Below are 12785 nucleotides of genomic sequence, written 5' to 3'. Positions count from 1 at the left end.
TACTTTCCAAAATGCTGCAGAGGTGCTAAATAGGAATTTATCTTAATTAAAATCAAGGTAATTTTGCAAGTTAGTATGAAGCTGAAGTGCCAGGGTTAATATTTCAATGCTACAGAAAAAATCAGCGTCATTTTAAAAGTCAGAAGTAATTTTATATGTCAACTAACTGACAATGCCTTCAAAAGGACAGAGGGGTGCCATCTTAAAGGATCACTATCAGCAACATCAAAAGCACTTAACAGATCTTACATGTCTCTCACCCAAGCCTTAATTTAGCTATTTCAGGAACCAGAACGAGATCCATGACAGTTCATATCCTGCCATGGAAAGACTCCCTCGCTAGCACAATCCAGTAATCAACAACATTCCTGCCACATGGCAATTGTGTCTGACACTTGACTGCTCCCTTGGGATTACAAAAAAGCACAGGCAGTTTAGAGAAGCTCCCAAAATGTCTGCAGAAATGCAGTGAGGTTGGTGTTGTGTGGATCCCAGAGATGGCTGAGAAGCCTGGGGCAGTCCTGCCTGTCACTGCACACACCCAGCGCGTGCTGCCCGCGTAGGCCATGGCTTTGAACTAAATCATCATCTGCAGCACCTGCTGCTACCTCAAACCCGAAATGAAACACACTTGGACCCTCACACCAAACAACATGCATATGTCTAGTTAGTTACTCTTACTTGCTGAAGGTTTGGAAAAGTCTAAGAAACAGAAAATAAGGGAAAGACTCTTACCCTGAGGGAAATTTTTCAAAGGGTTGGATTTCTTAGTACTTACTTGTCATGCAGAAGACAGATGAAATAATATTATTGCAAAATAGTCTAATTTTGAAAAACAGTGATTGAAATCAGAACCATGAAATATAATATAGCTTTTACTTTACACGGTATTGTTCACACAGTCGTTGCAGTAAAATCCAATTATATCCATCATATACTTTCTAAATGTTCCCAGGTAACACTATCTTAAAGAGACAAAATTAAAAATGAATTTTTAGGCACAAATACAAATTTGTTTCTCTTTTTACTCTATTCAGAATGGTTCATAGAAGGCAATTTCACATTCCTAAGGTCTACAACAAGAGACAAAAAACAACAGGTGAGCAAAACATCACCTGTTACTACCAAGCACCAGCACCATTGATGCACAGAGTAAATCCATCCATGCCACTGAAGCAGCTGTGGGACTTTTCCTAAGAGCAGCTGTGTCACAGTTCAAGAACATCAGCCTTGTTTGATGCACAACCAGATCCCATTCCAGCACTAGATGTAACTTGCTCTGACAGTTTAAATTCAGAGTAATCCACGCTTTTGGCGAAACTCCTTCTGTAGATTTCTATTACGAACTGCACTACTATGTAATGTAATGCAACATTAATTGTTCGAGTGCCTCGGGACATATAGTTCAGTACAAAAGGCAAAAAACTGAAAACGTGTTTGTCAACAATACAAATCCTCTGCTTATTTTGTATTTGATAATCCAGACAATTACTTTAAGCTTCCTGTTTCCTGTTACTATTTTAAAAGGAAAAGACCAGAACTAATTTTTTAATTTCTATCTAAGATGGAAATAGGTGGGTATAATGAGGACACATGAAGCTATTTTTTCCAGTTTTCTGATCATATGATTTCTCCTACACAGCTCAGATGAGAAAAGACTGAAAAATTGAGTAAGTGTATTTTTAAAAGAAATTTTAGATGAACACATAAAATTCAGTCAGAGAAATGAGATTTACTTCTTCCTTTTCTGTTAAATTCCATTGCACAGCATCACTAATATCATTACTTAAAACATTTATATAGATATTTTGGATGCTTCAATTAATGATTTGTAGGCTACAATATAAAAAATATTTAAGTGCTTGAATATTTGTTTTTAAACTCTTCAAACATTTGTTTTTCAAGAAGTAGAAAAAAGAATGTTTTCTTGCCCTGTGGAAACAGCATAATTTTCACTTTGAAAAAGATCTAGGGATTTGAGAAAAATGTAAAGTTCCTTGCAGTCACTGTAAAAGGGCTCATTTCTTACAGAGCCCACATTCTTCTATACATTAGGGAAGGGACTTCTTTTGCTCGAAAGCTTGTGAGCAGGTCTTTGAGCCCAAACTATGGGATTAACACATCTCCATTCTTAAATTACGGCCAGAAACCCATGAAGCACAAAACCCACCCCCAGCCAGCTGCTGCTTCCAGGCCACAGAACACAGGCAGGGAGCCAGCTGCAAGTCGCAAAGTTTGGAAATTGGTAGCCCATTCCTGGCCAACACACTTTCTGGGAATGCCAAAGATGAGCATCAGGAGTGGGCTAAAAGAGCTATCACAGCACCAGAAGTAACACAAGCCCTTTCCCGGGGCTCCCTCTCTCAGTCCCCATACGCTGCAGTTCAGCTGCACACAACAAATAACTGGCAGGATTTCAGCAAGCTTTAGGCTTTCAGTGCATACAGCGGTCACCTGAATCCCTTAGACAGCTGAGGAAATGACTGTACTTTACATCACTAACTTCTGGTGTTCAAAGCCCAGAAGCTGACACTCCACAGCAGTGGTTTAGAATCATAGAAAAAAACTAACCAAAGCAGTAAAAGTCATGTTTTCAATGGTCACAGCCCCACAGCTGCTTTCAGAAAGACAAGCAACTTAAAAATGATGAGAAGATCTTGTAGAACATGACATTTATGAAAACTACAGCAGCTGAATCCATTCCCCCCCTTTAAACTGTTACACAGGAATGAAGAAAAACTTCTGACATTGACTGACTGCAGGTGATAATCAATGCTGTCACCTCCCTCTCTGGCCTAGAGAACGACACCACAAAGACCTGGGGTTTGCAGTAGGATGCACTGCTGTGTTCTACTTCAGACCTGCTAGATTTCCAAGAGGAATAAAGCTATAACCTTTCTATTGCACAGAGAAAGGTTGTAAGAATCATCAAGCCCACAAAGAAACTCTCAGATGAAGGGACTGAAATAATAGTGTTTGCCTCAGGAAACAAATGAAAAATCATACTGAATACTTGGCAAAATTAAAGAAAGATTAGTCATCTCTAAGAATATCACAGTATCTAGAGTTCCTACATTAAACAGTACCAACGACTTTAAAACATTTCCCAGATTAGACTGTAGCTATTGCAGGTGAATGTGAAGAAGTCTGAGGTGTCCTAACTCCTGCCACAATCTGAAACGGTGTATAGGATTCCACTTGGATCTGACAGCAATTCTGCTGTTGCTATGGAAATCATTCACATTCCATTAAAACCTTAGGAGGTCTGTATCGCCTTAAGTCACTCGTGCGTATTTTGTTGGCCTTTACTTCTGCTCCACCATCCGAAAGAAGAAAATCTGAGACATTTCTAATACTTAAACCCCCCCAATCAACATTACATAAATTAAAACCTATGATGAAGGGTTATCCTTGAAACAATTCTCCTAGCTTGGCCTGGCTTTCCAGTAGCCATCCAGTTGGGCCAAAGACATCATGAGAAATATACTGACAGACAGGATCTTACTGGAACAACTGCAAAGCCTGACATGCCATTGCCTGCCTCTCCTCACTATAGGCTTTAGAGCCACTAATTGTACAGATGTGCATTTCTTATTGTTATGCATTTCATCTCAAAGCATCATATTTATCATGGAACTGCATTAACTGTTTCTCATTGGGTTTCATCAAACGCGACAGCAAACAAGCAGGAAGGACAGAACCAGGCCCAGTAGGCAAAGTATTTTTTTACAAGACTGTCATCTCATTTGAGATTTTTCAGATTTGAGATCAGTTTCTCTAAAAAAATAATTAGATTCTGAGAAGAATTTGTTGCTACAGCCTCAACTAAAAAAAATAAGCCACAAAACCCTGCAGCAAAAACTGAACTAAGACAATGGAGATACAGAGTCTTCTATTTTTTCAATAATAGACTTGCAATTTCTCAGTTTCCCACAGACTCCCTATAATTACCTACCTGCTCCACAAGGGATACCACACCCTCGTTGAAACACATTCTGCACTACAAGGGCTCCTTATTATTTCCCTCAAATTGTAAAGTGATTAGTAAACAGAATTTATTCCAGTCCGTTGCCACAAAGTTTATGTTTAACATTTCTCATGAAGATTAACCTTAGTCAAAGCTTGTCATATGACCTCACAATGACCAAATGCAGTGAAATGAAACATTTTACTTTCAAATAAATGTAAGAATTGATATGAATGAAGCATGCAATGCATGGGAAAAGCTGCAGACATATGAATGAAGACACTGATACTTTTCACTGTTTCAGAACAGAAAAGAGAAAAAATTTCCAAAGAAAAAGCTCCATCACCTCCAGATAAGTGCAAGAAAGGAGTATTCTAGATAGAATTCTTTAAAAAGGTTAGGCCAGAACAAGTCATTATTGCATGCCATTTGATACTGTCATTTTTAATTAAAGTCATTCTAAAAATAGGGAGGGATAATTGCTTTACAGTTTCTAGGCAAGTCTAAATTAAATACTATTTAATACTTTTTTTCTAGCAGGCTGAGAATCTCCTGGATTCTTTGCTGTTTAAAATAAAGTGACAATATTTAACTGCTAATTTTGATGTTGAAAGTCATTATCTTGGAAAGTATTCTCAAATTGAAACTACACAGTGAAATTCCTAAATTGAGTAAACAAATTAAATATAGGTTAACTATCTGATGTATTTGTGACTAAACAAATGAAGTAATGAAGCAAGATGAAAACTGGCTGCATGCAATGTTACTTCAGAGCAGGTTACAAAAACAGACTCTAACTTGGAAAAGTTCTGATATTAGGCAAATTGACCCACACTTTCCTCTGCCACCACTGCACCACTTCCTTTTGGGAACATATCCTGAACAACAGCTACCAGAACTGGTCCTCAGACCCCACTACTCTCAGTGGTTCCAACTGTTTGTGTGGGGGTTCACTTTCTACAGTGAAATTACTTTAATTTAAAGTATTTGCCTCAAACTTACTTGAGCAACAAAACTCAAACGCCTTTTAATTCTTGTATTATCAAGAGTAAGGAACTAAACTGAGAGCTGAAGTGCAGCTGTCCTTTGCCAAAGAGCATCCCAGCTACTCCCCCATTCCAGCATGTGGCTGCAGCCTGAGCTCTCCCCGGAGCAGAAGCAATGCAAGGATCCCAAACTGAGCATCCACTTGCTTTGTACAAAGGCTCTGACCCATACCTCAAACTCTGCTGTACCCCTGTGCATCCAGCAGTGCTACAATCTATTGTCTGTGTTCTGTGTTTACAGGGGATCAATGTAAAAAAAAAAATCCAAATCAAAACAAGAAACCAGCAACCACAACCAACCAAACAGCGTGCACAGCAGAACGTGACTTCTGAGAACAGAGCTGCCAAGCTCAGAAAGCTAAAAGATACAAAGTACCAAATTTAGAGTTACTCTTTCTTACTCTGATGGCATGCTCCATCCCAGTCATTCCTCCTGCACTGACTAGGAGCTGTGTGCTTTCCTTTCCTACACAGAGTGATTTTCCTCACTAGTAAGCTACAGCCTGTGTTCTATAAATTTTGATTCCTTAAATGAGAAAATCTATGCTCTAAACTTAGGCTACAGACTGTAACAAGTTCAGCTATAAATTCTGAATTATAGATCAGAGAGTATACTATCAGCACAAAATTAAACTTTCAATTTTTCAGTGAGGGAATAATCAGTAATTCATATCATGGTAGCAACATGTATGGCACACATTGTAATTTTCTCTGAGTACCCTACAGTGGGTTTTGCTGTCAGCTACAAGCACTTTTTAGGTCACATTGGCCTTTAGGTTCACATTGCTAAATATGAATTTAGTAGAACATTTATTAAGCCATCCAACAAACATCTGGTTAATTTATTGTATGCTGCAACTTTATTATAAATCAGGGTACTGTAAATACTTCAACCAGACGATCACACACTTAAACCATGTCTCTGAAAGCCAGTAGTGTCATGAACAAATGAACCTCCAACAGTTTAACAGAAACCCAGCCCTGAAGATACACAGCCTAAGAAAGTGTTCTATACCACCTGGAAATTTGCTTCATTAATAACAAACAAAGTAGAAATTAGGGGTAAGAGGTGTGGGCTGGTTCAACTTGATGTTTGTGTGTGTGTATATATATATTTATACTCTAAAATAACACCCTAAGTTAAACTAAACAAGCTCATCATTTGAATTAGATTTCTTTCCAACTCTTAACACAAACCTTGCTTTTCATCTTATGCTGGGACAGTTATGGTGCTTTGAATACAGTGTTTTGCAACCAAGAAAGCGACTCTTCAGGAGTGTCCATCATTTTCTTGAGTAGAATTATCCATTATAAAGAATTCTAGGTTTGCAACCTCTTCCACTAAACCCGTATTTTTTCAGATAAGGAACACAAGTGAACAAATACAAGTCCCTCGTATTTAATAATTACAGGTGAGGAGGTTTCATTTCCTTCCTGAAAAATTTCTATTTCATATAATTTCATAAAGCACAGTATTTTGCTTTGTCTTTGCTATTCAAATTCACATTACCTGATCCAATCCCAGCTTGGTTAGGTAGATGGCACTTCTTTGACATGTTTCATCCTCACAGACTGGTAATAAATGTTCACTTTGTCCATCCCCATCTGTCAAAGAGAAAAAAAAAAAGCCTGTCAGCTTTGTTTCTGTAATCAGAAACCCTGTTTACATGAAATAATCAGCTGTGAATAACTTACTATTTTTTAAATCTGAAAAATTACATGGGATAAACTAGACCTACTCAAAATCCTCAACCTAATAATCTAACTTGGGTCTTTTGTTTGAAGATTGCCTTCGCTATTGTATTTTTATCTTGACCCATAATATTGAGGAAATTTTAAATTTTACTGAGAAGAGTAAGTCCTTAGTAATTTAATCGATCCCTATGTTCAGTTGGGAAGAAAATTACTTTTAATACAAATCCACCATTACAAGTCCACCATAAAAACTTATTTAATTTTCTGAACTAGTTTTAAACTCTTCTGCTGTCAGGAAGACTAAGAAGAGTCATGAGTTTACATGTAATATCTTAATCTGTACTTAACGCAAAAAACAACACTGGAGAGTTGATTAACACAATGGCTAATAAATCCCAGGCTTACAGAATTAGGTAAATTTGAGTAAATTACAGGTTTTCAGAAATGTTCTTTAAGTGCCTTTAATCCATGTATTTCCAAAACCTTTAGCAGAATAATGACCTTTTAATATTTAAACAAGCAATGACTATTTGCATCTAGAGTTCTGACACACAGAGCATATAGTGAGGAAAAAAGTAATAATTTACTGTCCATTATCTGCTCCAGGAGAAATCTCTATGTTGCCATTCTGACCTTGCAGCCCTCCCAGGGGCCAGGTGAGCACTGGAAGCTCCCTGTCTGGGCTGGGAAGGAGAACACAGAGGGGGAGTAGAACACGAGCACCAAAAAGCAGCAGCAACAACCACGGCTGTAAGATCCCGACCACAACCAAACCTGGCTTGCCACAGAGATGGCATCCCCAGCTCAGGCAGACTTCAGGTAATCTACTTTTCCAGGCTATGAAATCAAAGCTCACAGTGTAATAAAAAAAATTCACCCTTTCAACTTGCCCCTTAGCCCTTACAGTTCTGAGGAGCTGGATATTTCATTCTGAGATAACCACTGTTCACTGTGAACACTGAAATAAAGAGAGGTCCTCATCTGGCACGTTAATTACTTGAATCATTTCCACTACTGGATTCTATCTTATATCTATCAAATATTGCAGGTTACAGTCACAAACATCCTCTCAGCCTGGCTCCCTGACAGCTGCTCAGCTATCCCACAATAAATTACATTTTCACTGGTTTGATGTTTCAGAAATGCAGCTTACGAACATGCTACAAAACGGATTTCTGTATGAACCACAAAGGTGCTCAGGGCATCAAGGGGCTTCAGGCATACCTACTGCTTGGGTTTGCAGAAATCCAAACAAGCTTATTTAGGCAAGTGGAAAAATTGCTTCATGAAATCTCCTTAGCCAATATGCAAACGCTGGATCATCTGCCGAAGTCACTGAACCCCTTATTCATTTTTCAGTACAGTACTGGCCACAGCCTAGAGGTCCTGTCGTAATTTACCTGTACCGTAAGAAAGGCTTTCTCAGCCTGCCAGCTTGTACTTCCATGAAGCTGAACCTCCTTTTGGGGGTGTGTTTACATCTATATCTGTGCACAGCTACATTTTCTGGGTCCCTCCCTTATTTCATCAGGAAGTTGGGAGATGGAAAGGAGGGTTATAAGGGGAGGAGGAGTGATGAAAATATCAGACTTCCCCAAATATCTCCAAGTGATAAAGCCAAACTTTTAGTGGCTTCCTACATCCCATCTGCCTCATGAATTACTTTACCTCACCACCAAACCTCTCCAAAATCCTCATGGCAGCTCTGTTCTCAAGGATAGAGAAGTTAGGATGTGAAGTAGCCTAGGTGACAGAAATCCAGTAAGTTCACATCCAAAGAGATGGGAAAGAGAATTCCCACTGGACAGAGAGAAATCAACATAGCAACTATTGAATCTGACCATCTGAAATCAGCACCAACTTTTGAAAGTGTTTGCTTTCCTTCTGCATCATTCAAAAACAACAATTAAAATGTTACTGTCTTGAATCTTTGCTTACATGAACTAGATTAAAATGCTGTTGGACTACCTTTTTTTCTAAACTTAAATGGAAAAAAGTGTTCAATTTGCAAATTATAAACCATAGGAATATTGAAGGGTTTGCTAAAATTGAATTAAGTTGCAGAGATACGTTTCTGAATATAAAATGTAAGTTAAGCCCTAATATTTTAATTGCATTTCTACAAAAGTTTTCATCCGAAGCGATTTTAGAAGATTTTCAGTAACATGCAAGGACAAAGAACCACCTTCCTCTGTTTTAGAAAGGGATAAGAACAAGGATGTTCTCATTTTAAATTATGCTATGGAGCAGAGAGGAATATAAAATGTTTGATTCTACTTATACTGCAAACATTCATCTTTTTATGCCAATAACTCAGTTTGACGGTGTGGGTAGTTAATGTTCAGAGTGGAGCAGGACATTGATGAAAACACCCTTGTAGCTTTGAGGAATAACCAATCCTAGGACAGTAAGGACAGAACTGGCATATAATTACACGTATAGCCATCACCTTACAGATGCAGGTGTTCTGGATAAATTACTTAAGACTTGATTAAAAAATTCAGTATGATCAACAAATGAATAGAAGGCAAATATGCATCAAGCAACAAGCCTTTGTCCCTGCAAAGAAAATACTACAAAATACATTCTATATTGGAAGGCCAGAGTTTCCTCAATTCCTTTGACCAGAAGATAAACCCCCATTTACATAATTTCTTTTACAGGATCATGTTTTCAGTTGCAATTTCTCTTCAATTCTGCATAACATATATTTAAGAATCCAGTAGTTAAAAAAATAAAGTTCAAGATATGAGAAAAATCTGTTGAAAATTTACAGCACAGTTTTGAAAAAAAGATTTATTTTAAAAATAAATTTTGTCAAAAAACATCTTGAACACAAGATGAGAGGCCATTCTTAAGCTCACATATCTCAAATTATTGTTGTATCCACCTCATGAAAGTTTTTCAGACAGAGATATCCATCCTATGGATACCGGACTGGTTTGCTTGGATTTTGTTTGGTTGGTTTTTATTCTCCTCTTCTACACTCTGTGCTCAGCTGAATTTAAAGATCACAAAGATGAGATATAAAAACATTAATTCAGTATTTAGAGCAGACAGAACAAATGTTGAACTTAAAAGGCTTCAAGTAAAGCTCCAGCATTGAGAATGTAGCTGGAAATAGGACATCAATGAAACAAGAATATCTTCTGAGTTGTAGCAAAATAGTTTAAGAAAATCCACAATTAGTCAAATTACAGAAAAGTAGAAATCAAAAGAAGAAAAGCCCAACATTTTTCATCTCTATCATAATATTGTATCTTATTTCTTCTCCAGTTTTTATTTCTAAAGCACATCTTACAATGCACAGATTCATCTTTTATAACCAGAAATGTTTCCTGCATTTCTGAAGCTTTTTCAAAGACACTGTGAAACCAACGAATCGATGCAGCAGCTTTTCCAGTTTTGAAAGCAAGTATTTCATTCTTCATCTTTACATGATTCCACCTTGGAAGCACCTGCTGGAATGCAAACTACTGACATTGAAGACCACACAAAAAACACCCCCAGCAGTTGCTCACTTAACAGCTCAAACTCAATGACAACAAATTCATCTTTGACCCGAGCAACTCTTCTCATCTTCATGCCTGGTTTCAATCTCAATGTAAATAAACATCCTTCAATTTTAAACTCTGATCTTGAAGTCAAATTTCTCCACAAAGGAAAAGGAAGACAGACATTCAAAGGAGTATCATTAGCACAACTGATCAGTGCAATTAGGTGTTCACAGGTGACAAAACATGCACTGGTGACAATGGCTGGATGAACCTCTAAGACCTCCACTGGTTTCAAGTATTTATAAAAAATACCTTGCATAACATGTCTTTAATAATCTCGTTCAGCCTAGGTCTACTTAGGAAACCTATTTCTGGAGACCCTCTGTAGCCTGCACTTAGTTTCTGGGGTCTACTAGTCTCTCTTTCTATCACTGTATGGATTTAAAAATGAAATCTCAGTCCAAACTGGTGGAAATTGTGTTTGTAATTTCAATGTAATTTGTAGCAGTAGGTGTGCCCAAACACTCCAGGCTCCAAATGTCTGCACTAGCACCACTCAGCTTGGAGCACCTTTGACATAGAAACAGAAACTCAACTGTTAATGAGCACGTTCTCAACACATGACTCTGTCTTGACTGTGATACAGCATAACTCCATGGTTAGTAAAGATCAAGTTTTGTAGGCAGTGGAACAGGCTAGAAAAAGAACAGTCCCACGTACTCATCACCTGCAAACCTGTAGTTATGTCTAAATATGTAAAGACAAAATTAGAAGTCTTATTCCATCTAGGAATCATGTGAGAATCATTACTTACAACTGCCTGCTTGCTGTATTTCAAACAAAGACCATGGATACAGAGCCTTCTTTCCAATACTTTGCCCATGTTTGCCAAGTGCAGGCAGCCCAATCCAAGTACTCCAAAGCCACTGCCTGTGCAGGTCCCTGAGAGCACACCTTGCAGAGAGGTTTTGTGAGAGACACTGCTGAGCTTTAACACTGATTGTGAATGTTCACACTTGCATAAACCACAGCTCAAGTATTTTCAATCTGTTCTAAAAGTAAATTTGAATGGGAGAGAGCAGAAAACATCTTGTCAATCAGATTAAACCCAACATAATGTTATTAGAATTGTTAGATGCTCCAAAAGCAATACTGAGGTACTGCAGCCTGAGAACACATTTTAAACTGAATTCACAAAGAGCAAATGGGTAAAGGAGTTCCACACAAGAAACTTCTTCCCAAACCCAGAGGTATCAGAGAGGTGCTTGTAAAGCAAACACACTCGTACTTTATGTAGCATGAGTAAACCTAGGCAAAAGATTCTCAATCCCAATGTTCAAATTCCTTTACAAACATAGAAAAAGGTGTCACAAAAGTGCTCCTTTACAAGCAGGTTCATGGGTTATTAGATTAATGCTTGTGCAATGTACTTTCCAAAATGGGCTCTGAAAAGAAAATGGAACCTGGGGAAATGACAACTTCTGTGATCACTCACTCCAAAACTGTTTCATAATCCAGCAAGATAAAGTTGTAGCTATGAAGAGCAAGACAGCTTTTGGTGGGTGTATGATCTAAACCTTTTTAATTTAAATGCTCTGTACTTCTGCTGCAGTGTAATCTTACTTACTGCTCCTTTAAAAACAAAAATAGAATCAACTTTTTGGGGTTATTCTGAGATCATAGACTGATTATGGTAACTTATTATGGTTCTGTTAAATAAAAAGAAATTGTTTTCTAGCAAGTTGGGGGTTGGAGTTGATGATCTGTCGAGGTCCTTTCCAACCTTAACTATTCAGTGAAATAGAAATATGGTAACTATACAGGCTAAGAAAGTCAGCTTTCATAATTCTGAACATAAAAACAAGACCCTTCATATACCACAAAGTTCTCACTCATACATCTCTCCCTCTTGTCTTTGCCCAGTTCTCATTCTCCTCTCTCATGAGTCTTTAATTCACAGTTCTGAAGAACAGTAAGAGGATAAAGAAGAAAGAAGCCCTGTAGGGTTATACTGTAGCACTACCCTTCTGGCGCAGGCAAGAAGCCTACACTAAGTAAAACTGAGTTTGATATTCAAACAAAATAAAGGTATGTTTGAAAGCTCATTATCTTAAATTTATCTTCTCAAGTAATTAAATCATTAGAACTCTTGTCACTCTGTGCCTTTAGGTGCTCAATGAGATGGTCATGACAGAGACAGTTATAATAAATTACTAAGATAATTACACATTACTAAAACAATCAGTGTCAGCTGCTTTTAGAAAATGTGAATCATAACTTCAAAAAACAGATGCCAAGAGCTTTTACAGATGATTTAAAGTACTGTGGACATTAAAGAAATCCTCATCATCCTCTCCTTCACACTAAATCAATTCTGATTTTAAGTCCTTCCAAAGAATCCATATTCACAGCTCCACTGCACAGAAGCACTTAAACACAGCATGCCAGCAAACTGCACACAGAGACTTCCAGGCTGCACTGGAGCCAACAGTGCGGCCTTCTGCCTCAAATGTGATCCAAGCAGGGAAAAGAAACTGCATTAAATACAGTGTGAACCCCCCTTCCACACAAAACAAAATC

The 12785-nt window shown here is 37.8% G+C and overlaps 1 protein-coding gene across 1 annotated transcript in view; it reads right to left on the bottom strand.

Moving 5' to 3' along the window:
* ITFG1 (integrin alpha FG-GAP repeat containing 1) overlaps positions 1-12785 on the bottom strand; it is a 68680-nt gene that overhangs the window by 29842 nt on the left and 26053 nt on the right. The window contains exon 8 of the mRNA XM_008638921.2: positions 6524-6618. Coding sequence (XP_008637143.1) covers positions 6524-6618 — 95 coding nt within the window. The remainder of the gene's footprint in view (positions 1-6523; positions 6619-12785) is intronic.

Source organism: Corvus brachyrhynchos, unplaced genomic scaffold (assembly GCF_000691975.1).
Source record: "Corvus brachyrhynchos isolate BGI_N302 unplaced genomic scaffold, ASM69197v1 scaffold26, whole genome shotgun sequence".
Classification (NCBI taxonomy): domain Eukaryota; kingdom Metazoa; phylum Chordata; class Aves; order Passeriformes; family Corvidae; genus Corvus; species Corvus brachyrhynchos.
Note: the sequence above shows the minus strand (reverse complement) of the source record. Positions and strands in the feature narration are given on the sequence as shown.